The following is a 27,125-nucleotide window of genomic DNA, read 5'->3' as shown; positions in this document are numbered from 1 at the left end:
GTGCTGATTCAGGAGTCTTAAGCATTGGTAAGAAAACCATCAGAGGCTTTTCTACAATTAAGCTCTAGCACCATTTCTGAGGTCCCAGCCAATACCCAGCACCCAAGATTTAGGGACTTAGCCTACTTTTCTTTTGACTTGAAAGATGCCATGGTCCACTCTAGCCTCTGCAATATTTCTCTCCACAAGACTGGCTATTAAAGAGATTCAGATTGGACAACACAGAGGAAAAACAGGGACTCTTTGCATTTTAAGAAGTGTACTGCTCGGGATTTCCCTGGCAGCCCAGTAGTTAAGACTTTGCCTTCCAATGCAGGGGGTGCAGGTTCGATCCCTGGTTGGGGAGCTAAGATCCCACATGCCTCATGGCCAAAAAACCAAAACATAAAACAGAAGCAATATTGTAACAAATTCAATAAAGACTTTAAAATTGGTCCACATCAGGGCTTCCCTGGTGGCACAGCGGTGGAGAATCCGCCTGCCAATGCAGGGGACACAGGTTCAAGCCCTGGTCCGGGCAGATCCCACACGCCGCAGAGCAACTAAGCCCATGCGCCACAGCTACTGAGCCTGTGCTCTAGAGTCCGTGAGCCACAACTACTGAGCTCACATGCCTAGAACCCGTGCTCCACAACGGAAGAAGCCACCGCAATGAGAAGCCCGCGCACCGCAACGAAGAGCGGCCCCCGCTCGCCGCAACTAGAGAAAGCCCGCGCACGGCAACGAAGACCCAACACAGCCAAAAATAAAATAAATAAAATAAATAAGTTTATAAAAAAATTTTTAAAAAATTGGTCCACATCAAAAAAATCTTTTAAAAAAAAGCAGTGTACTGCTAACTGGAAAGTTGTTTTTACACTTGGGGGAATGCAGAAATAATATAGGTGGAACATTACAAATTACAGCTAAAAGGATTTCATCAAAAGTTCGTGACTCTAGCCTCTTTGGTCTGGGCTTCCTATGCTTAATCCTGAGAACATATTTCACTGAACATCCTCCTCCTCCTTGCTTAAGGGCTAAAGGTATACTGACTCCTTCCATGAAGCTTCCTCTTGCCAGCAACAGGTCTGAAAAAGTCATCAAGCAAGGTGGATCAAAACATGCCTCCCTAGATTCAAGCGGGTTATATGGACTATGAGAGCCTGAGTTTGTTGATACCCATTTCACTTGGTCCTCTGTCCCCTACACCCTCAGGATGCATCAGCCTTTTCTCTAAACCAAGCACTGGTGGAATTTAACCATCATGGTCCATACCCCAATATATCAGGGGCACAGGCCTCTCTGCAGTCTCCTTACCTGACCTCTAGAGATCCTCTTGCTGACCTCTAAATGTTGGCTTGCCCAAGAACTCAGGATTCAGCTGCCTTCTCTAGCTACACTCTCTAGGTGACCTCATCTACTGTGTGGTTTTAACACCTATGTTGATAACTCCCAAATTTACATCTCTAGTCCGAGTCTCTTCTTGGAGCTCCAGACTCATTTGTCCAAATATCTTCTTTTGTTTCTTTGTTTCTTCATTTTCAGTATTTTTTACCACTTTATTGAGGTATAACTGACATACAATAAACTACATATATTTAAAGTACACAAATTGATTGGTCTTGACATACACAATTATGAAACTATCCCATCAAGATAATGAACATGTCCATCACCCCCAAAAGTTTCTTTGGGGCCCCTTGGTAATCCCCCTGTCCTACTCCCACCCCAGGCAACCAATGATCTGCCTTTTGTCATTATAAATTAGTTTGCATTTTCCAGTTTTATATAATGGAATCATACAGAGTGTATTCTTTTTTGTCTAGCTTCTTTCACCCATCATAATTATTTTGAGATTCACCCATGTTATTACATGTATCAATACTTCATTAATTTTTTTTAACAGCTAAATTGTATTCCATTGAATGGATATACCAAAATTGGTTTCCATGATGATGGACATTTGAGTGGTTTCCAGTTTGGGACTATTACCAAAAAAGCTGCTCTGAACTTTCACATATAAATCTTTATATGAACAAATGCCTTAATTTCGCTAAGGTAAATATGCAGGAATGGAATAGCTGGCTCATATGTTAGGTGTATGCTTAACTTTTTAAGAAACTTCCAGACTGTTTTCCAAAGTGATTGTACCATTTTATATTCCCACCAGCAGCATATGAGAGATCCTTGTTCAGTATCTTTGCCAACACTGGTTATGGTCAGCCATTTCGACTTTAGCCATTCTAGTGATTTTGCAGTTGTATTTTGTGCTTTTAATTTACATTCCATAATGACTAATTATGTTGAGCATCTTTTCATATGCTTATTTGCCATCCATATATCTTATTCAGTAAAGTATCTGTTCACATCTTTAATACAGTTTTTAACTGGGTTTGTTTATTATTGACTTATAAGAGTTCTTATATTCTAGATAAAAGTTTTTGGTGAGATAAGTGTTTTGCAAATATTTTCTCCTAGTCTGTGGCTTGCTTTTTCATTTTTTATAATTGTCTATTGAAAACTAAAAGTTTGTAATTTTAACTAAAAATTTATTGATTTTTTTCTTTTATATTTCATATTTTTTATATTACACTTAAAAAATATTTGCCAAATCTAAGGTCACTAAATTTTCTCCTCTATTTTCTTCTAGAAAGATTACAGTTTTTACATAAACATTTAGATCCACGATTCACTTCAAGTTAATTTCTATATATGGTACAAGGTAAGGGTTGAAGTTCATTATTTTTCATATGGCTGTACAATTTTAATAGCACATCTGTTGAAAAGATATTCTTTCCCCATTGAATTAACTTGGCACCTTTGTAGAAAATCTATTAATCATACATGTATGGGTCTATTTCTGGATTCTCTATTATGTTCCATTGATCTATATGTCCATCTTGATAATATCAAACTGTCTCACTTACCAAAGCCTTATAATAAGTATTGAAATCAGGTAGTATATGTCCCCCAACTTTGTTGTTCTTTGTTTTGGCTATTCTAGGTCCTTTGCCCTTTCAAATAAGTCTTAAAATCAGTTTGTTAATTTCTACAAAGAAGCCTGCTAGGATTTTGTTTGGAATTATGCTTAATCTACAGATCAATTTGAATAGAATTGGCAGCTTAACAATATTGAGTCTTTTAATTCATGAACACAGTATTTCTCACCATTTACTGAGGACTTATTTAATTTCTCTCAATAATGTTTTATAGTCTTACACATCTTTGGTCACATTTAACCCTAAGTATTTCATATTTTTCATCCTATTAAAAATGGTACTTTAAGAAAGTTTTCAACTTCCAATTTTTCATTGCTACTATATAGAAATACAATGGGTTTTTGTATATCAGCCTTCTGTCCTTCAGCCTTCCTAAGCTCACGTATTAGTTCTAGTAGCTTTTCTTGTAAATTCCTTAGGTTTTTTTTTTTTAAATTTATTTATTTATTTATTTTTGGCTGTGTTGGGTCTTCGTTTCTGTGTGAGGGCTTTCTCTAGTTGTGGCAAGTGGGGGCCACTCTTCATCACGGTGCGCGGGCCTCTCACTATTGTGGCATCTCTTGTTGTGGAGCACAGGCTCCAGACGTGCAGGCTTGGTAGCTGTGGCTCACGGGCCTAGTTGCTCCGTGGCATGTGGGATCTTCCCAGACCAGGGCTCGAACCCGTGTCCCCTGTATTAGCAGGCAGATTCTCAAACACTGCGCCACCAGGGAAGCCCTCCTTAGGTTTTTATACATAGAAAATCACACAGTCTGAGAATAAAGAAGGTTTTCCTTCATCCTTTCCGATCTAAATGTTTTTTTTATTGCTTTATCATACTGACTAGAATCTCCAGTATGATGTTGAATAAAAGGAATGAGAAGGGACAGTCTTACCTCATTCCCAATAGTAGAAAAAAAAATTCACTCTTTCACCACTAAGAATAATGTTAGTTATAAGTATATCCTAGATATTCTTCACCAGACTGAAGAAGTCCTCTTCTATTGCTAGTCTACTATGAGTTTTTATCATGAATAGTTGTGGACTTTTGTCAAATGTATTTTCTGCATCTATCAAAATGATGGCATTTGATTTAAATACGGGGTTAACTTGAGCCTGTTAATATGGTGAATTACACCAAATTACTTTTCAGATATTAAACCAACCTTGCACTCCTGAGATAAACCCCACTTTCTCATGTTGTATTATCCTTTTAATACATTGCTGGATTTTTTTTTAAATTTAATTTAATTTAATTTTTTTTTTTTTGGCTGTGTTGGGTCTTCGTTTCTGTGCAAGGGCTTTCTCTAGTTGCGGCAAGCGGGGGCCACTCTTCATCGCAATGCGCGGGCCTCTCACTATCGCGGCCTCTCTTGTTGCGGAGCACAGGCTCCAGACGCGCAGGCTCAGTAGTTGTGGCTCACGGGCCCAGCCGCTCCGCGGCATGTGGGATCCTCCCAGACCAGGGCCTGAACCCGTGTCCCCTGCATCGGCAGGCAGATTCTCAACCACTGCGCCACCAGGGAAGCCCACATTGCTGGATTTTATTTGTTAATATTTTGTTGAGGACTTTTTCACCCATGTTTGTGAGGAGTACTGGTCTGTAGCTTTCTTTTCTTAAAATGTATTTTCCTGGTTTTGGTATTAGGGCAATGCTGGCCTCATAGAATGAGTTGGAAAAGGTATCCTTCTCTTGCTTTTCCTGTAAGCATTTTTGTAAAATCAGGACTATTTCTTCTTTAAATGTTTAGTGGAATTCATCAGTAAGTGAAACCATCTAGGCCTCCATATATTTTCAAGATCTCTATTAAAATGTCTAAAAAGAAATTAAAACTTAACACAGCCATTCCATTAACTCTTTAACCAGTCAATACCTCATACCTGCTCTGGTCAGCTCTAGATCCATCTGTCTTGCTAAACACTCTTCTATTTCTTTCTAGTCTATCCATTCTCACCCCTTAAGTCAAAGGGATCCATCATCTTTTTTGATCCTTTGGCTTATCTTTACTATAATGCTGCCTATTTACTCTCTCTAATGACCTCTAGGAATACTTCCTTTGGTTTGACCAGACCCTAATGCACTCTTCCTGTCATCTTAAACCTGGTCAACACTGCTAGATGATGCTTTCAGGAAAAGAGGAAATGACCTAAATCAACCTATGTTCCTAGGACCTGGAGCCAACCCTTAGCTGTGCTTTCAAGGACTCAAGTAAGGAGACTATCCATAATTGTCAGCAACTAGGGATGGGACTTGGGGGGGAGGTGAAGAGGTAGATCTGGACTAGGATAGTTCACTCTCGTAAAACACTCTGCACTTAACTTCACAGCATTAATCAAAATTATCCTTAAATCTGTATAAGTGTGAGTAGTATCTGTCTCTTCCTACCTGCACTCCCTACCAGACTAAAAGCTCCATGAGGGCAACAACTATGTCCATCTTGAGCATTAATAATTTCTGTGCACCCTATAAATTCCTGACACATAGGTCTTACTCAATTACTATAGCCCTATCAGATAAAAAGAAGAATTTAATTTATGTCTCAACAAAGCTCTGAGATAAGGTAGTACTTCCCACATTTCTGGAAAAAATTAATAATAAAAACTTGAGCTGCTACCATGGGTCAGGCACTATTCTAAGATTTCTACATATATTCTCATTTAATCCTATGACAAACCTATGAAGTAGGTACTATGATTATTCTCATTCTACAGATGAGGTATTTGAAGCACAGAGAGGGTATATAAGTCACCCAAGGTTATACAGACGACTGGCAAAGATGAGCTTCAAACCCAAGTAGCCTAGCCTAAAAGTCCACTCTATTAATCACTCTGCTGTAATACCTCTCACTGAAGAAGACACCAAATTCTTAAGTAGCAATAAATTGAGCCAAATAAAATAAAAGATATGATATAAAGAATACTAGGAATCATGCAGCTCAATATTAAAAAAACAAACAACCCAATCAAAAAATGGGCAGAAGACCTAAATAGACATTTCTCCAAAGAAGACATACAGATGGCCAAGAGGCACATGAAAAGCTGCTCAACATCACTAATTATTAGAGAAATGCAAATCAAAACTACAATGAGGTATCACCTCACACCAGTTAGAACGGGCATCATCAGAAAATCTACAAACAACAAATGCTGGAGAGGGTGTGGAGAAAAGGGAACCCTCTTGCACTGTTGGTGGGAATGTAAATTGATACAGCCACTATGGAGAACAATATGGAAGTTCCTTAAAAAACTAAAAATAGAATTACCATATGACCCAGCAATCCCACTACTGGGCAAATACCCAGAGAAAACCATAATTCAAAAAGACACATGCACCCCAATGTTCACTGCAGCACTATTTACAATAGCCAGCTCATGGAAGCAACCTAAATGCCCATTGACAGACAAATGGATAAAGAAGATGTGGTACATATATACAATGGAATATTACTCAGCCATAAAAAAGAATGAAATTGGGTCATTTTGTAGAGACGTGGATGGACCCAGAGACTGTCAAACAGAGTGAAGTAAGTCAGAAAGAGAAAAACAAATATCGTATATTAACGCATATATGTGGAACCTAGAAAAATGATACAGATGTACCGGTTTGCAAGGCAGAAATAGAGACACAGATGTAGAGAACAAACGTATGGACACCACGGGGGGAAAGAGGGCGGGGGGGGGGAGGTGGTGGTGGTGGGATGAATTGGGAGATTGGGATTGACATATATACACTAATATGTATAAAATAGATAATAAGAAACTGCTGTATAAATTAAATAAAATAAAATTCAAAAAAAAGAAAAGAATACTAGGAAGAAAAATTCAGACTTGGATATACAAGTTACCAGTTTTATATGACAATTCAAAGAAATTGTTGCTATGAATCATTCTAGTGGCTGATCCTTATTTAAAACAATAGTCAAAACAAAACTAAATCTTCCTTTTCAGTTGACAGACACAGATGGAGACTAAAACCCAGAATATTCTCATGTTAAAAACATTTTCGTCTGCTACCAAATTTCTGTTTTATAAAAATACACAGTCTATTTTTATCTGCCAAGAGAAGTCCAATCACCAAACTGGACATCACAGAACTAGATATGTGTTGCCTGGGTTCTCCAGGAGAGGCAGCAGGAATATGTGAAGACTGCACCATCTCTATGGCTTTGTCTTTCTAGTTCTCCCAGCATTAAATGTGGGATATTAATACGTATCAGGTTTGAATGTCCCCTGCAAGCTTTTTTTCTATCCTAAAAATTACCAGAAACCAATGCAAAGCATGTGACAGGGCAGAAAGATCACAGGGGAGGGAACAAGGTGAACCGAAATCATTAAATGTCTGCACACCCAATGCTTCTATGTCCCAAGAATTCTGTGGTCTGCTTCTGAGGCAACCAAGGGCTTTAGGGGTCTGTGACTGCTTTAGTTAATGATGTCTCACTGATGCACTACTGCAAAAGGCCCTGAGAAGTCTACAGTTATAAAAGGAAAATTTAACTCACCTTCCACTGTTCCTCTGGAAGCAGATTCACAACCACCAGATCCCCGTTCAAGGCTCTATTACGAGCAACAACCCCATCAATAAAAATGTCTCGATCACCATCCTAGGTTGGAGAAGGAAATAAAGTAGTCAGTTTACCAAGGCTTGGAACCAAAAATTACTTCCTTGGTTTAAAAACCATAGACTCTACTATCTGTCCACTGAGTTAACAGGAACACTAGTATTTAGCCACAAACAGACCTAGAGGAAGCTCAGTCTCTTTGGAACTAATAGAAATGGTAATGAACACAGAGAAGAGCAGGTTAACATAATACTAAAAAATCACCAAATAAGAGAAGATCTACTATAGGCAGGCCAAAACCAAACAAACAAAAATACATAAAGCAGAAAACGAGGACTGCATGCTTTCATAACTGAAATGAGAAAGGAGTTAAGTTACCCTTTTTTGTTTTAAATACAATAAAGCATGATGGTACCTTTTCTACATGACTGAATTTTTGTAAGGGAAAGGTAAAAAGTAGACAATTTGCAAGAAAACAGAAGAACAATAACATATTGATATAATCCCCGAAGAAAACCAACCAAGGGCAGGAGCAACAACCAGCTCCAGGAGTTGGGTTCTCTAGGAGAAAACCAGCAAAGTCACACTCCCCCCAAGAAGTGGCAGAGAGAGCAATGTGGTTGGTTGGTTTGTTTGTTTTCTAACTGAAGTATAGTTGATTTACAATACTGTGTTAGTTTCAGGTGTGCAGCATAGTGATTCAGTTATTTTTTTTCAGATTATATTCCATTATAGGTTATTACAAGATACTGAATATAATTCCCTGTACTATACAGTAAATCTTGTTTGCTTATCTATTTTATGTAGAGTAGTTTGTATCTGTTAATTCCATATTCCTTAACTGTCCCTCTCCAACCTCTGGTAAACATAAATTTGTTTCTATGTCTGTGAGTCTGTTATATATAGATTCATTTGTATTATTTTTCAGAATCCACATATAAGTGATACCATATAGTATTTTTCTTTCTCTGTCTGTCTCTGTCTTCACTAAGCACTATATTCTCTAGGTCCATCCATGTTGCTGCAAATGGCAGTATTTCACTCTTTTGTATGGCTGAGTAATATTCCAATGTATATATACCACATCTTCTTAAGCCAATCATCTGTTGATTAGCACCTGGGTTGTTTTCATGTCTTGGCTATTGAACCCAGGTCCACAGCAGTGAAAGCCCAAGCCTTAATCACTGGGCCACCAGGGAATTCCCCTCAAGCACATATTTAAAAACAATCCACCTGAAGCAGTATAGCCCCAGTGAACTCCCTAGGTATCGACTGCCAAACTTAATTAGTTGCCAGAGTCTTCTCATTAAGCCAAATTACTTTGCGAAAATAATTAAATGGAAAAGGTAGCTAAGAAAAGCATGCCTTCAGCAATAAGGTTCCATGAAAAAATTAAACATTTTCAAAATGTTTCATCAACAAACATGCAAAGACGTGGATGGACCTAGAGACTGTCATATAGAATGAAGTAAGTCAGAAAGAGAAAAACAAATATCATACATTAACACATATGTGTGGAATCTAGAAAAAATGGTACAGATGAACCGGTTTGCAAGGCAGAAATAGAGACACAGCTGTAGAGAACAAACGTATGGACACCAAGGGGGGAAAGGGGGAAAGGGGGGCAGGGGAGGGGGGCAGTGGTGACCTGTTGTATAAAAATAAATAAATAAAATACATATATGCAAAAAAACAAACAAACATGCAAACATGTACTCTTATCCTTTCATCCTTCCAAGAGTTTATATTATGTGCTTCTTTTCAGAGGATAAGAGAGAAGTAAAACGTTAATTTTTCTCAAAGGAGGTAATAGCAAACTGGCTTGGAAAGCCACCACGCAAAATTTTCTACTAGAGACAGTTGATGTTATGCTCAACAGACTGCAGGTGATTACTATGATATTTTAAATAAAGATAAAATTAGCACTGCAAATTCACCACCACACTCACAGAATGGGATTTCACATACTCAGTATTTTTTTTACAGTTTCCAATTACAAACCATTAGAGATCTTTAGAACAGTGTTTCTGTTCAATTTCCAATTTAGCCACAGACTGGCAGCTGTGGCCTGCACACTTTGCCAAACCTGACCCACCCTAGTCCCTAAGGAATAGCTACCGTGCCAGCCACAAAGACAGTTCGTGATAAGCTTCTCAGAGAAATAAGAAGCAACCAGTAAATAAAGAGTGAACAACTGAAGTGTGGCACAACATCATCAATTGCCTTCTGCAATTCATAAAGTAATGGGATCTCTCCGACTTCTCTACAATGAAAACAAAGCTGTCTAGAGGTCATCCGAACCCATCATCATGTGTCAAAACGTATGCAATCAGATGCCTCTTTCGGAAGCAGCTACACCACTCTTAGCTTAGAGAGTTAAGAGGGTAAGATGTTGGTACTGTCATGTTTCTATCCTAAGAAACGAAGAGAAGCAGGGCTGAATTGAACCTCGAACAATACACATATCTATAGATACTGAATCACAATTCAGCTCTTACTTGATTCATTCAGAAGCCCGCATCTATTGCGGAATCTCTTATTTTAAAGATACTTGAGGACAGCTCAATATTAAAAGTTTGAGTCAATCCCTCCTAACTACTTCTTTTTTCCAAATTAACAAACTGTAATTGTTTTCCCAAAGATACATTTTTTTTCATATACATCCATCATACACTGTAAACAAAAAAAGCAGTGTACATGAAATAAGAGAAAATATAGCATAGGTATTTATAGGAGAAGAAAATCCATAGCATAGGTAAGGAGGCTCTAGTCTGGAGCACAGCTGAGTTTCCAGCAGTATAACCTCTTAACTACTTTTTAAGGCCAAAGAATTCATTCCTTCATTTGAATGCCAGAAGACTTGCTCTACCCATCAGAAAGAATAGGAAAAAAAAGAAAAATGGATAATGATCAACCTGCTGGAAATATAAAGGGATCTGGGGGTAATCTAACTAAATATTTAAGAGGCAGGAGTGGGGAGGACAGCCCAAGTACACTATGATGGTCAGAACATCCTCCACCGATGGAATAGCTCCCTTTGGACCAGAAATAAATTCCACAGACGTACAAAGAGTGCCTCCCATGATGAGATGCACAAAAAAGCTACAGAACTCCTTGCACCAATATAATTCAGAATTGAAACTGTGCTTTTTGTAAAAAGCCAGGTTTTTACATCTGGTCCATTTCTCCTCTTTATCTTATTCCCAAATGGGATAAAAAGGCACCTCAATAATATCAATTTATCTTGGTTTTTTGAAAAAGTTACATGGTTTTATTCTTACTTTTATTGAGAACAAGAGAACACTAGCAGGTACACACAGAAGTAACAGCCCATGTATTTTGAGTTTGTCACAGGAAAATGAATATCAACTTTCTATCAGTAGAAATCATAATAAACCTAAATCATGTTCCCCCAAAACAAAGTACTTTTTTATACCTGATGATCAATTCATTGTTTCTAGCCTGTTGATATATGTAGATATTTTAACACAGAAAGTGACACTGTATAAGTTCTCAACTGTTTTTAGAGTCAGTAAGAATAAACCTAAATAATTTCATCAAATCTAGTCTATTTTTGTTTCTCCAAAAACTTTAGAATTTTAAAGTTATGAAGAACATTAGACAATATTTAATCCACCCCTTCGTTTTACAATTAAGGAAACTTTCCGTTTCTTATTGTCAGAGCAGAGGCTTCATCTTCTATCAATTCCTATCTTTATTCTCCCTGCTAAAGCAGGGACAGGTAACAGTCAGGCCCTGGTTCTGATATCCTACCTTCTAGTCTACCTGTGAGCATTTTTCCAGTTCATACAAGTTCACAGTTGACATGGGCACGAGCAACATATACTCTGAAATCTAGACCAGTGGTGGGATTTACGTACATGTAATTCATTGCCTCTACTATCTCCCCCTTCAACTGCTCTCCATAATGCTTCTAAAACCTGAAACTGACCAGAAAATCTACAAAACTAGAATACAAGATTGTGCCAGTGTCCAAAACTGGAGTATCTACAATCACTTACAGCTGGGCTTTGATAGAGCCTCTGTAGTCTCTCCTTAATTACTTAGGAGTCATTTAGCACTTTTTCTCCCTCTGAGACAATTTTATCACTCCATCAGTGGCCAGATAAGAGAATATAAGAGGTATAGAAATAAGTCAATCCTAATATCACAACTGTGTAAAAAATTCTAAATAGGAAATGCCAGGAATACAATTTCAAGTGGGAGAACAACTTGAGCTTTTGAAACATCAATAACTTTTGCTTAACTTCCTTTAACAAGCCAGATTAAACAGTGGCAACACGTCACTTGCAAATTTAAATCACATGAACTTAACTTACAGGAACATAACTAGGCCCACACGTCAGAGGACCTCTGCTCTGGCCCTCCTCCGACCACACCCCTCCTCAACAGGTAAGGAGTTCTCAAGGCTAAATGGATTGTAATCAGCCCCAAGCCCACTTCCAGGGCATATGTAAGCACCTTCCCCAGCTCTGTCTTCCCAAACGCAGACCACATCCCAGGTGGCACCCCTAGACTTGACAGGTGGCTAATGGGTGGGTATTTCTAAGGGGTATGGGCAGAGCTTGGACATGTGGGATAAGAGGCTCACCTAGAGGGCAAGGGCCCTTGCTGAATGGGAAGGAGGAGGCAGGAGGGCAGCACAGAGGGGACAGGGAGCAAGAACTGGGAAGGAAAGAGGGGCAGGCCAGAGGTGGACCCTCTCCATGCAGCCACCTTTCAGCATGGAGCTCCGAGGAGTCTGAGAATTCTACATCTGAACCCCAGTACAAGTACATGGAGGTATATTTGGCAAGGAATATATTTTATCTGTCATGAATGTATTTTACTTAACAGTTTGTTAGTCGGATTTATAACTTTTAAATATTTAATAAGGTATGTGTGCCTCCATCTGTATTTTGTCCTAGGCCATACACTCATTAGGAGCTGGCCTAATAGGGATCTAACTTAGAGAAATTCAATACTGTGTACTCAGGAAAGAGAGAAAGCAAGCAGAAAAATTTTCAAAATACTGTATGTAGTTCCACTTATCATTCCCATCAATGAGAGCAAACCTCAGTGTGCAAGGAGGGCGATCTGCTCAGTTCCCAGGTACCTCTCAGGGTGAACTCCTTACTGCACTGGGTATGATTCTCGTGCTTAAAAAATCCATGTTTTTCACACAATGGGGCCCCTAGTATAACTGAGCTCCTTCAACTGGGTGCCAAAGAAGAAACAATCACCCTTTCTAATGTGGAGAAAATGCTGGTTATGCTAGACTTACTGAGAGATGGTTACTCCCTCTCCAACATGGCATATTCCTGAGAGATTTTCATGGGTAATTTTTATGATTATTGAATGTGAATTTCACCTTATGAGCAAACTCTGAAATCTAACACCCACGTAAACTGTGCTTCCACTGTGTGATGGAATAGCTCCCGCAGCTAAGTTACTACCTCAAATCTGATGCTCAATTCTATAATCTAAGCACCAGGGTCAGCAATATATACCATGTTCTGTCACAGGAACAGAAAATGACTAAGAGAGAACAAGGTGACATGTGACATTTTTTATCTAAGCCAGTGGGTAAGACCTAAACTTAAGATACAAATGTGAATCCTTGGCTTCAGGACAAGGGCAAGGGAAAAAAGGACAAAACTGAGCTTCAGAATAGGTCTTAGGTTATTGAAACAACAACAATAATAATACCTATGAAGTACATGACTGAACTTGTATTCTCATTAAACTTGTCATTTCACAAAATGAAATATGTTAACTGAAATATATGTATTCCATTTCCTCATCTATGAGCCGAAGTTTCTTCCTATAATCTCTTCCACTGTGAAAAATCTAATTCTATGGCTATCCTATTTATGGCATCCTGGAAAAGTTAGGCCAAGAATTTAAGAATATTGCTCTCCCAGCTTTGCACAATCAAACCTTATCCAGAGACCTGCTGCTAATTATATGTCAGAATGAACTTCCCTTAATGAGAGAGAGCCTATTAAAATGAGTCATGAACCTAAGAAAGACTACAAAGAGCCAATGGTAAAAAGCCTTGTACCAAGTCCTATCACCTGCATAAAAGTGAAGTGAGAAACTCTGACCAGAAAAAAAAAAAAAAAAAAAAAAACACATTATTTTTGGACAAATTTGCAGAATAGCTCATGCAGTAGATTGAAAGTAGATAGCATATTTGTTTAGGAGAGATTAACTTAAATCAGTGGAAAAACCCATAAATCCTTTTAAGCTATAAACCAAGGGTGTCCAATTATAAGAACTGGTGGGTGTCTGTGTGGGTTCAGCTGCTCCCTGCAGCCTAGTAACAAATGCCATCCCTTTCATTTGAAGTGTGATTTTTAAGATTGGCAGAAGGGGCTGTTAACCAAAGGCAAATTTTGTTTATTTAAATTTGAAACAAATCCTTGCCCATCCTCAATTTTGTTTTACTACTCTGTTTTCTAGTTAGAATATATGATTTCAGTTTTACAGCACATCTAAAAAATTAAATGTGACATTAGGTTTATTATAAAGTTATTGAACTTACCGGGGAAGGAATGAAGGCTTCATGAAACTTCTTCGGATTAATTCTCAATACACCCTTTAAAATAAAAAATAAAATCTGTGAAAATTTAACTAGTTACACACTTATGATCTTTCCATACATATGTTACTAGTCAATAAAAAGTTTAAAATTAATTAAACAATTCGATCTAGGAAACAAGTTAGATGTATGAGAACTATTCATTAAATGCATGAAATATGATTTATACTGATGTCTGTACCACAGAGTTCCATCAAACACTAAAAGCTCACACTGGCACCTTGCAGTGAATGGGCAGAGGTGAGAAGCAACAGAGTTTGGCATGGAGTGGGAAAGTGGCAACTACTGGGATTTTATGTGCCCTTATATGCTAGTCTTCAAATATAAACCTTTACTTTAAGAACAAGGTTACGGGGGATTATGCCTCACTACACAATGGCCTTTTTTAATTCTATAAGACCTTTCCACAATTGCTTGCTTCTGTGACAATTTTCAAAATGATACAGGTTGACTTCCAAGTTGAATACTTAGTCTCGAGGGGCTGGATGCATATTTTTTACTCTGGTCCCTCTGCAGAGCCGAATGAGTCAATAATTCAAAATGGTCCAGAACCAGCTCTTAATTTAAGTGGGAATCCTGGCTCCAACAGCCAGGCCACCCAGTCTGCCTTCAACTTCACGTCAGTCCAGCATCAAGTCAGGGTCTGCCTCTATTTACGCACAGGGGTGCAGGTGGGGCCGGCTTCAACAGCAGTTCAGTATTTTAGGCTCTTGCAGGAAGCTGTAACCCTCCCCACTTACAGCTGCATCTGAAGGCCACTGGAACACATGGATGGAGGCAGTTATTTTCCTAAGAGCCAGACTCAAAGGGTGTCTTGAGAAAGTGTTTTAAATAACATCTCTCCCCTAAAATACTGAAAGACTCAAAGATACACAATTAACAAAATAGGTGAGGGCATAAAATAAAGCAGAAAATAATTCTTTCTTTCGCTGGTACACCATGTTTAAATTACAAATTTCCATGCAACAGTTTATACTACTGTTAAATCCCACACAGACTACTACAAATCCTCATTCAGTCCTTAATTTAATAATTATTTACTGAATTCTGATTATGTGCCAGACCCTGAGACAGACAATGTGGGAGAGTGAGAACCAAGCTCAGTCCTTGTTTATAAAGTAAAACATGAAGAACACCACAAGTGAGGGGACAGCTTACTTTCAGCTGGGGGCACTAGGCAAGGCTCCAGAGATGGTGTCTGATCTGGTCCTTGATGGAGGAGTAAAATTTGAAGATAAATCAGAAAGGAAATATAGGCAAGAGTGACTAAGAGGGCAAATACTCTTCTACCACCATGCTGTATTAGGGTAAGAGACAGAGGGACTGGGAAGTAAGGCAGGCAAAGCTCCCAGAGGCCAGTCCCTTTTTTATGAATGTCACTGCAATTTCACTTTTAGGGCAGCTGTTTCTTGTTGCGGGAGGGAGGAAAAGGCTTATTATATTTATCCTCAATATTCATCCACTCACTCAACAAATATTTCCTGACAATTAGCATGACAGGCACTATGCTAAGTGATGGGGTCACAATGGAGAGCGAGTAATAACAGATAGGCTCTAGCCTCAGAGTTTACACTCTAGTGAGAGGAAATAAACACTCCAAATAAATAAAAGTAAACTCACTGATTTTTTAAAATTCATTTTCTGACCCAAGTTTTTTTTCAACTGCTAATCTTCTATCATCCCTTCAAGCTCAGTGAATGGTTAGTACATGAAGAAGTATAGATGAGAATGCCTTCTGCTTTGAAAGTACCTTTAATTACAGAGCACTCAGAGATGCTGCAGCTGGACTCAGGGGAAAGAAACAGGTTGCTCAGGGCTGTATCGTGCTCTATTTTGTTTGTCTGTGTGTGTTTTTTTTATTGAGATATGGTTGATGTACAATGTTATATAAGTTACAGGTATGTAACATAGTGATTTGCAATTTTTAAAGGTTATATACTCGATTTATAGTTATTATAAAATATCTCGACTCTACTGAAAAGAACAACTATTAAAAGGACCAAAAAGATTCTATTCTTGATTGTCTATCCCAAACTTCCTGATATAAAAGCATACAAGGAGGGACACATGCCTTGTTCAAGAAAAATGTTTGCAATTTGACTGGAGCATACTCTTAAGAACTGGACCTCAGAAACAGATCCCTTGAGAGTACAGATCACACTAAGATAGAAAAATCTCTAGCAGAGTCCACAGCGGACCACAGTCATCCCCACAGCCTGAAGAAGCTGTCAGCAAAGCATCTCAAGAAATGGCCTTGTAACTGAAAGAGACTTCTAGCAGATGTCTTGTCTTACTCACCTACATACGTAAGTCCAGAACTTCCATTTCCATATTTCTATGACCATTGCCTAATCTGCCCCAAACCCTCATCCCTCATTTTCCTCCTCAACCTTTTCCTAAGCCTGGAACTGGTGGCTCCAAATCCTCCATCTCTTTTCTGAATGCTCTGGTGCCTCCTTGCCTCCACTGAAACCTGATGTGACCAATTCCCTTCAAGTGCTCTCAAAGGGGGCCGATTTTCTCTCTCCTATCCCATATAGCTCAGGGACCAGAAGAAGAATGTTTCCCCCCTGCTTCCCCACTACAGCTTTAAAAATTCTCCCATTCTCTATCAAAATCCCCAGATACTTAGAAGTTCATGTCAGTGGCTCCTGCTATACCTCCTTGGTGCTGGCATCTTCAAACCTTCTGATCGTACTCCTGATTTACTAATGTTGCTTTACAACAAATGCTAAAGAAACTTCTCTAGGCAGGAAACACAAGAGAAGAAAAAGACCCACAAAAACAAACCCAAAACAATTAAGAAAATGGTAATAGGAACATGCATATTGATAATAACCTTGAATGTAAATGGATTAAATGTCCCAACCAAAAGACACAGACTGGCTGAATGGATACAATAACAAGACCCATCTATATGCTGTCTACAAGAGACCCACTTCAGACCTAGGGACACATACAGACTGAAAGTGAAGGGACAGAAAAAAGATATTCCATGCAAATGAAAATCAAAAGAAAGCTGGAGTATCAACACCTGTATCAGATTTTTAAAATAAAGACTGTTACAAGAGATAAGGAGGGACATGACATAATGATCAAAGGATCAACCCAAGAAGAAGATATAACAATTATAAATGTTTATGCACCCAACATATGAGCACCTCAATACATAAGGCAAATGCTAACAACCATAAAGAGAGAAACTGACAGTAACACAGTAACAGTAGGGGACTTTAATACCCCACTTACACTAATGGACAGATCATCTAAACAGAAAATAAACAAGGAAACACAAGCTTTAAATGACACAACAGACCAGACAGATTTAACTGATATTTATAGAACATTCCACCCAAAAGTGGCAGAATACACTTTCTTCTCAAGTGCACATGGAACATTCTCCAGGATAGATCACATCTTGGGTCACAAATCAAGCCTTGGAAAATTCAAGAAAACTGAAATCGTATCAAGCATCTTTTCTGACCACAACGCTATAAGATTGGAAATCAATTACAGGAAAAAAAACTGTAAAAAACACAAATACCTGGAGGCTAAACAGTGCGCTACTAAATAACCAAGAGATCACTGAAGAAATCAAAGAAGAAATTTAAAAATACATAGAGAAAAATGACAACGAAAACATGACAACCCAAAACCTATGGGACGCAGCAAAAGCAGTTCTAAGAGGGAAGTTTATAGCAATTCAATCTCACCACAAGAAACAAGAAAAATCTCAAATAAACAATCTAACCCTACACTTAAAACAACTAGAGAAAGAATAACAAAAGAAAACCCAAAATCAGTAGAAGGAAAGAAATCGTAACGATCAGAGCAGAAATAAATGAAATAGAAATGAAGAAAACAATAGCAAAGATCAATAAAACTAAAAGCTGGTTCTTTGAGAAGATAAACAAAATTGACAAACCCTTAGCTAGGCTCCTCAAGAAAAAAAAGGAGAGGACGCAAATCAATAAAATTAGAAATGAAAAAGGAAAAATCACAATTGACACTGCAGAAATACAAAGGATTATAAGAGACTACTACAAACAACTATATGCCAATAAAACGGACAACCACGAAGAAATGGACAAATTCTTGGAAAGGTACAATTTTCCAAGACTGAACCAGGAAGAATTAGAAAGTATAAACAGACCTATCACGAGTAATGAAATTGAAACCGTAATTTAAAATCTTCCAACAAACAAAAGTCCAGGACCAGATGGCTTCACAGGTGAATTCTATCATACATTTAGAGAGAAGCTAACACCCATCCTTCTCAAACTCTTCCAAAAAATTGCAGAGGGAGAAACACTCCCAAATTCATCCTGTGAGGCCACCATCACCGATACCAAAGCTGGAAAAAGATAACACAAAAAAGAAAATTATAGACCAATATCACTGATGAACATAGATGCAAAAATCCTGAACAAAATACTAGCAAACAGAATCCAACAACACATTAAAAGGATCATACACCATGATCAAGTGGGATTTATCCCAGGGATGCAAGGATTCTTCAATATATGCAAATCAATCAATGTGATACACCACATTAACAAATTAAGGAATAAAAACCATATGATCATCTCAACAGATGCAGAAAAAACTTTTGACAAAATTCAACACCCATTTATGATAAAAACTCTCCGGAAAATGGGCATAGAGGGAACCTACCTCAACATAATAAAGGCCATATATGACAAACCCACAGCAAGCATCGTACTCAATGGTGAAAAACTGAAAGCGTTTCCACTAAGATCAGGAACAAGACAAGGATGTCCACTCTCACCACTCTTATTCAACATAGTTTTGGAAGTCCTAGCCACAGCAATCAGAGAAGAAAAAGAAATAAAAAGAATACAAATTGGAAAAGAAGAAGTAAAACTGTCACTGTTTGTAGATGACATGATACTATACATAGAAAATCCTAAAGATGCCACCAGGAAACTACTAGAACTAATCAATGAATTTGGTAAGATTGCAGGATACAAAATGAAATCTCTGGCATTCCCGTACACCAACAACAAAAAATCAGAAAGAGAAATTAAGGAAACACTCCCATTTACCACTGCAACAAAAAGAATAAAATACATAGGAATAAACCTGCCTAAAGAGGCAAAAGACTTATACTCAGAAGACTATAAAACAATGATGAAAGAAATCAAAGATGACATAGCAGATGGAGAAATATACCATGCTCTTGGATTGGAAGAATCAATATTGTGAAAATGACTATACTGCCCAAAGCAATCTACAGATTCAATGCAATCCCTATCAAACTACCAATGGCATTCTTCACAGAATTAGAACAAAAAATTTTACAATTCGTATGGAAACACAAAAGACCCCAAATAGCCAAAGCAAACCTGAGAAAGAAAAACAGCGCTGGAGGAATCAGGCTCCCCGACTTCAAACTATGCCACAAAGCTACAGTAATCAAGACAATATGGTACTGGCACAGAAACAGAAATATAGATCAATGGTACAGGACAGAATGCCCAGAAATAAACCCACGCACATATGGGCACCTAATTTATGACAAAGGAGGCAAGAACATAAAATGGAGGAAAGACAGCCTCCTCAATAAGTGGTGCTGGAAAAACTGGACAGCTACATGTAAAAGAATGAAATTAGAACACTACCTAACACCATACACAAACATAAACTCTAAATGGATTAAAGACTTAACTGTAAGACCAGACACTATAAAACTCTTAGAGGAAAACATAGGAAAAACACTCTTTGACATAAACCACAGCAAGATCTTTTTTGATCCACCTCCTAGAGTAACGGAAATAAAAACAAAAATAAACAAATGGGACTTAATTAAACTTAAAAGCTTTTGCACAGCAAAGAAAACCATAAACAAGACAAAAAGACAACCCTCAGAATGGGAGGAAATATTTGCAAATGAAACAACAGACAAAGGATTAATCTCCAAAATATACAAACAGCTCATGCAGCTCAGTATCCAAAAAACAAACAATCCAATCAAAAAATGGGCAGAAGACCTAAACAGACATTTCACCAAGGAAGACATACAGATGGCCAAGAGGCACATGAAAAGATGCTCAACATCACTAATTATTAGAGAAATGCAAATCAAAACTACAATGAGGTATCACCTCACACCAGTCAGAATGGCCATTATCAAAAAATCTAGAAACAATAAATGCTGGAGAGGGTGTGGTGAAAAGGGAATCCTCCTGCACTGTTGGTGGGAATGTAAATTGACACAACCACTATGGAAAACAGTATGGAGGTTCCCTAAAAAACTAAAAATAGAATTACCATATGACCCAGCAATCCCACTACTGGGCATATACCCTGAGAAAACCATAATTCAAAAGGAGTCATGTACCACAATGTTCATTGCAGCTCTATTTACAATAGCCAGGACACGGAACCAACCTAAATGTCCATCGACAGATGAATGGATGAAGAAGATGTGGCAAATATATACAATGGAATATTACTCAGCCATAAAAAGAAACGAAACTGAGTTATTTGTAGTGAGGTGGATGGACCTAGAGTCTGTCATACAGAGTGAAGCAAGTCAGAAAGAGAAAAAGAAATACCGTATGCTAACGCATATATAATGGAATCTAAAAAAAAAATGGTACTGATGAACCTAGTTGCAGGGCAGGAATAGAGAGGTAGACATAGATAATGGACTTGAGGACATGGGGTGGGATGGGGAAGCTGGGGCAAAGTGAGAGTAGCATTGACATATATACACTACCGAATGTAAAATAGTTGGCTGGTGGGAAGCAGCAGCATAGCACAGGGAGATCGGCTCGGTGCTCTGCGATGACCTAGAGGGGTGGGATAGTGAGGATGGGAGGGAGGCTCAAGAGGGAGGGGATATGGGGACACGTGTATGCATATGGCTGATCTGCTTTGTTGTGCAACAGATAACACAGTATTGTGAAGCAATTATACTCCAATAAAGATCTGTTAAAAAAATAAGTAAATAAAAATTAAAAAATAAAAACATCTCTTATCTTTCAATAAAAGTTTCTTTGGATGGGGAAAGAAAAAGGATGTCACAATACACTTAGTTTGTATACAAAAGCTAACAAATGCTTACACCTAATATATATATTTAATAAGTTTAATTTTCTCCAACAGCATTCAAACTTCTTTTCTTGACTAGCTTTTTACCTTACCCATTAAGGCCAGCACAGATGGACTCTGTTTCTCTGCCTATGAAAATCTTATTTACAGTGTTGTATATTTCACACGGTGACCTCATATCTGGAACCCATTCCTTTTCCCATCTGCAAAGAACAACTGTTCTCATCTGTGGGGGAAGGCTCTGGCTGCAGAGTCTCATGATGTCACAGGCCAGGAGGAATCACTTACAAACTCCTGGGAATGAGAGTTGTTATATTGATCAGCTTTTTGTTTTAACATTAGCAAAGAGTTGCTTCAAAAGCAAAAATTAACACGAGGGAGCAAAAATAATACCATTGCAGAATAGTTCCCTGAGCCTATCTCTGTAAATTTTATAAACAATATTTCTTCCAAGTCATAACAACAGAGGATCCTCTCTCTCTTCTTCAAAGACAGTACCTTGATCCTTTATTCAGTCAGTAAATAAAGATTTATTCAATATAAATTTATTAAGCATCAATCAAATGCCAGTCATTGGGCTAATTTGTGGGAATAAAACATGACCATGCCCACAAGGAAGTGAACAGTCTATCTGAGAAAATATAAATTCCAAGAAATGATAATAAGTTTAGAATAAAGGGTAAACAAAAAAGTCGGCTTCAGGAAAGTGGTAATGGCCAATTCCGCTTGGAGAATTAAAGTGAGGCTTCATAAAGGGGGTAACATTTAGGTAAGGTCACGCACAATTACATGAAGATAGTGGGAGAAAGCATTCCTAACACCAGGAACAGTGTGTACAAAGTCACAGAGGAATCAAAGAGCAGAGTTTTTACTAGCAAAGTTTCGAAGATCAGGGTGAACTGAGCAGAGTGTACCTGGAAGAGAACGGCAGGAGATGAGAATGGGAAAAGCACAACAGGTCTTCATACACAGAACAAGATGAGGGCCAAGAAACTTGCAGATAAAATGGAGTTCAGTATGTGCGCTGAACGATAAACAGCAAATGAATGGATTAATGAATGAACAAATGTCCAACTGAAGCTTTAACTTTCCTAAGAGAGACCTTATCAAAGAAATCAAGGGAAGCTTCAAAAAAAAAAAAAAACCAACTGTACCTCTGAAATCAGAGCCAGCAACTAATTAATTTGTTAAAAACAAATTTTCATTCAAGAGTCCATATTAAGCACATGTTCACTTGACCACAGGTAAATACAAAAGGTGATAAAAAGGATAAAAAGGAAGAGAAGATGACAGTATCTGTTAATTAGCTGGATCTCCAGCCCCAAACACAAATATAGAAGCTGGACATTTGGACTGAGAGAAAATGGAACACAGTCGACATCTTCAAGCAAGCCAGGTAACACATGGCAATGTTTCTATACTAAACTAAGAATTATAAAACAGACTAATTCAAAGAATATGTGGCCTCGCCTCCCTCTCGATCTCATTGCCTACTACCCGCCTCAGATTTCACGCCTAACGGGACCTAAGCTGCCTCACTCCGTATTGTTTCACAGTTAGTGTCTTCATTAGTGTCACTACCTTTCCATACCTCCCTTCCCACACACATAACACTCACTTAATAGACCCAAATGAGTCATCTTTCAATATTCACCGCAGGTGTCACCTCCTACAGTTTCCCGGTTTCCCCCAACATTCTCCAATAAGTGGTCACACTTTTATCTGAGCACTTACCCTTTATCCTCAAATCATCTGTTCACATGACTGCCTGCTCCACTACTGGGCTGCAGGCTCAAAGTACAGGAAGTCAGTCTCATCCACCTTCATCTCGGGAGCAACCACGCTGTGTGCTCCTAACTATATAAACTGTTCCTGGCTCACAGTGGATAGTTGAACGTTTGCTGAGCCAAACTGCTGAATTAGCTTGTAAAAATATTTTGTAAACTATAAAGCACTCAACAAATATTGTCTGCTGCTGTTTACTGTTTCCTTTTCAAGCTTATTCTCTGTCAGTCAGCATCCATGTGCTCCAGGCAAACTGACCTATCAATGTTTCTTATAGCCACACGCTATATCCCACTTCTCTCTTAGCAGTTCACATTGGTCCCCTTGTAAAGCTCTTTCTCTCCACTTATTCAAACTGTACCAATCCATGGCCTGGCTCTAATATATCCCTTCTAATAAAGCACTCCTAGACAACCCTAACTGGAAGTAACAGCTCCCTTCTCTCAAATCTCAGAGCACTTTGTCACGGTCTGGTGGCACTTATCACCTCTAGTTATACTGTAGGTCTAAGAAGTGGGAAGCCCTGGGCCTGTTATGTCATCATTTCTCTCAAAGCACACAGCAGAGAAAAATAAACAGTTTCAATGAGTAATCGATTACTTCTGATTCCACATATTCAAGGAATAGCCTTCTAGTATATTTTAAGCACCTGAATAAGTGTTCCTCTCTTCAAGCCTTCTGAAACATCCTCCTTGGACAGGTAGGTTTCAAATATGCTTTTTTTCTTCCCTCGTATGGTCTTGCTCTTTGACTTTTTGTCGCCTGGTGAAGCACCAGCACCACATGGGTCAGCCAAAGAGGACGCGCCTAGAAACATGAGGCATCAATCAACTCTACTCAAACGTCTCTCTATCTCCAAAACTGGAGATATTTCACCTTTTTTTTCTTATTTAGAAACATGAAAACATAGTAAAATTCCCTGATAATGATTTCAAATAGTCATAAAGAGGAAAAATTGGTAAGGAAACATGAATAAAATGTACACAGATTTGAGACCTGAATTTTAAATCAGCACCACAATATACATGGAACAGAACCCAAATAATGGGTTCAGTATGCTTTGCTGGTTATAGACACAAACTTTTAAAAATAGGAATTACTAAAAGATCATCACTTTCCTGGAGGAGATTAAACAGCTGTACTCAATATAACAATAAATTAAGACAGCAAGAAACCACACAATTCTAAAGGAAATAACACAGGAGAATATTTAACAGGTCACCAGAAGAATTACAGTCTCCCTCAGTCCTAAGACCCGCCCTGCACCTCCATTCCACTTTAGTTCAGGTCTCCAGTTGCTAGAGCAGATTCCATTTTCCTTTTGCTACCTCTGGGGGTCCCCAGGGGCCGGAGGTTCAGCCGGTAGTCAGGATGGCTCATTACTGGTTCCAAGGTCACCTCTTCTCTCTAGATCCAGGAGGGCCTCCACTGCTCAGCTCAGAGTTCTTCTGGCCTTGATCAGCTCAGTTGTCACTAGCTGAAACCAAAGAGAGATGGGTGACTAAAGAACCGTTAACCTGAAGCCTCCTCTGTGCTCTCGGAAATTTAGGACTTCGACGGCAAAGGCAATGTGGTGTCCCTCCTGGGTCCTGGCGTCACTTTCTCCTAGGCACTTAGTCAAGCACACCATCTGTCCTGAGTTGCTTTTCAAGGTCTTCAACCTCATGGGTATCACCAGCCTGCTTGTTTGGGCCCCTTCAACTAAAAATCTCCACAAATAGGGCAATGAGGTAGAAATTAAGGAGTTCTGAGGTTCTATTCAGCTAGTGGAATGTACAAGAGCAGGAGGGAATATGGTTTTGAAAAATGGTATAAAGATCTAGAATCTAAAGGCTATAATGAAATAGGTACTAAACTAGGGCTCAAGAGATGTGGCATTTACTAAGTTTAACCTTAGACAAATGACGTTCTTCTACAAAATCAAATAAATCAATTCCTTAGAATTCATCAATATAAACATAACCTAATTCACTGCCACAACCAGATGTCCAAAACTATGCATGGAACTGCAGATGATTCACTAGCTTTCAAAAAATGGGAATACTGTAGTTAGACATCTACTTCCCTACTCTTACCTGCCATCCCTTCAAACCAGTCATCTGACCAGAAGCTCCGGCAGCTGCTCCTAAGGAATACAAGGCAGCTGCCTGGCTCAGCGGACTGGAATGTGGGGCCCTGCAGCTGGCCCCCTGGCCTTCGACCTGGACACTGAACATGTCATCACTACATCCACTTTCTACTCTCTGCTGGCCACAGGCCCAGGATTCAAGCCTATACTTGCAAATTCTCAAAATCCGGATGGGCAGGCTGCTTTCCCATAAAATGGATCAAGATGTCATTCTGAACACTAAAACCCTTTCCTCTAAACTTCCCACACACATCCTTCACCAAAATGATGTAATTTTTCTTTAAATTGAAATTAATACTAACTCAGGAGAGGAGAAGCAACAGAGACAGAGTAACAAGCCACTCAGTGATACGTGAAGAGATTCAGAGATAAAGTCAAGAAGTTTCAAGAAGAGAGAGAAACAGATGGTCTTAGATAAACAACAAGGTAGTGGAAAAGGCACACAGAGGAGTCCAGACCATCTGCTGGTTTCATTCAGAAATGCATTCATCCACTCCTTAATTCAACAACTATTTCTGCAAGATACTATACACTAGGCATAGTGAGGGATACAAAAGTTAATTAGACTTATAGAACTCATATTAAAATAACAACTAATATAAGTTGGGGAGTGATAAGCACTTTTTTTTTAAGTATGGGTAATGTACATATGATGGAAGAGAGTATCTCCAGATCAGGAAATCCAAGAGAGCTTCAGGAAAGATGTTAAGAACTGACAATGTGAGAAAAGCATACTGCTGGCAAAAGGAAAAAAATATATAGACACACAAACAGAAAAACACAGGCAGGTTCTTGCCACGTTAATTCCATTTGGATGGAGTCCAGACTATATGAAGGGAGGCAGTGGCAAGGAAAATAAAACAAGTTAGAAGGTCTAGAAAATCAGCCCCATTTCTCAAAGGCAGTAGGGAATTTCTGAAGCACGAATGAGCGGAAGAGAAGAATAACAGACCAAAGTTGTGTTTCAGGAAAAATTAACCTGGCAGAGCACATTCAGAGTCATCTGGAGTTGAGAAAGACTGGCAGCAGCTGCACCTCAGGAAAGAACCAGAACAGACTGTGTGAAGGGAAGGGAAGGCCTGAACTAGAGTTGCAGCTGCAGACACTGAAATGAACAGACCATTAACATGGTATTACATAGGAAAACTGGCACCACTTGGCAACCAGGCATATCTGAAGGAGAGCAAGGAGGTGGCAATTGTGTGAGATTTCAAGTAAGGAGACTGGGAGATGATAACATCACTAAGTTAGAGAAGATGATGAATTCTACTTGGGGTATTATATACCTCTACATGGCAATACATACCTCTATATATATGCCTCTACACGTGGAAATACATACTTCTACATCAAGAACTTGAAAACTGGAGCATACCTTAGAGAGATGAATTAGCCAGCCATTTGCCTAAAGACGGTAACCCAAAGTTTTCTAGAATGGAAGAGATTGCCAAAAAGGGGTAAGGTGATGCAGAAGAGGGCCTAGGACAAAATCTGGGTTAGGGCAACTTTTTTTGCAAAGAGGAAGAAGAAGTAGAAAACACAATAAAGAAGCTAATAAAGATATAGGGGAAAACACCAATAGAGCCTGATGCTAAGAAAACAAGGGAGACAATGACTTCCAAAGGAAAACAGGTTCATGATCAGGGTTTGCACCAACTACTAAGAAAACAAATAATGGCAGCCTTGGGTGGGGCAAGGGGTTGGAGCAAGCTGCAAGCAGGAGAAAGACAATCCAAAAATAAGAGCCAGGATTGAAAATGGGGTACTTCATATCAAGTCTTGATGCAGGCAAGAGTTCAAAATTAAGGGGAGTTACTGCCAGTCAAGTGAGATGGAGGTACAGAGATCTCAACTCAAATGTCCTAGGTCAGCTGCATTTGTAACTTTTTTTCACAGCAAATATCTCGGTTGGTGTGATTTACACCTAACTTTTCTGTCTAGCTCAGGAAGATAAGGAATGTTTGGTTGAGATCATCACTATAATCCCACTGGCTCCCACAGTACCTAGGATA

The 27,125-nt window shown here is 38.7% G+C and overlaps 1 protein-coding gene and 1 long non-coding RNA gene across 3 annotated transcripts in view; one reads left to right on the top strand and one right to left on the bottom strand.

Annotated features, from left to right (window-relative positions):
- DIS3L2 (DIS3 like 3'-5' exoribonuclease 2) overlaps positions 1-27,125 on the bottom strand; it is a 380,422-nt gene that overhangs the window by 294,660 nt on the left and 58,637 nt on the right. The window contains exons 3-7 of one of the 2 annotated variants that reach the window (XM_082466170.1): positions 24,314-24,462; positions 23,635-23,792; positions 14,067-14,120; positions 7,460-7,561; positions 1,033-1,067 (exon numbers count right to left, since the gene is read on the bottom strand). In XM_082466170.1, the coding sequence (XP_082322296.1) occupies positions 1,033-1,067; positions 7,460-7,561; positions 14,067-14,120; positions 23,635-23,792; positions 24,314-24,365 (401 nt within the window). In that variant the 5' untranslated portion in view covers positions 24,366-24,462. The remainder of the gene's footprint in view (positions 1-1,032; positions 1,068-7,459; positions 7,562-14,066; positions 14,121-23,634; positions 23,793-24,313; positions 24,463-27,125) is intronic. The other variant, XM_082466171.1, reaches the window with a different exon arrangement.
- On the top strand, positions 1,082-6,778 carry LOC309662978. The gene is made up of 2 exons (XR_014265056.1): positions 1,082-3,397; positions 3,704-6,778. It is a non-coding gene; the product is annotated as an uncharacterized lncRNA (long non-coding RNA).

This window comes from Balaenoptera physalus (assembly GCF_965194825.1).
Source record: "Balaenoptera physalus genome assembly, chromosome: 6".
Taxonomy (NCBI): domain Eukaryota; kingdom Metazoa; phylum Chordata; class Mammalia; order Artiodactyla; family Balaenopteridae; genus Balaenoptera; species Balaenoptera physalus.
Note: the sequence above shows the minus strand (reverse complement) of the source record. Positions and strands in the feature narration are given on the sequence as shown.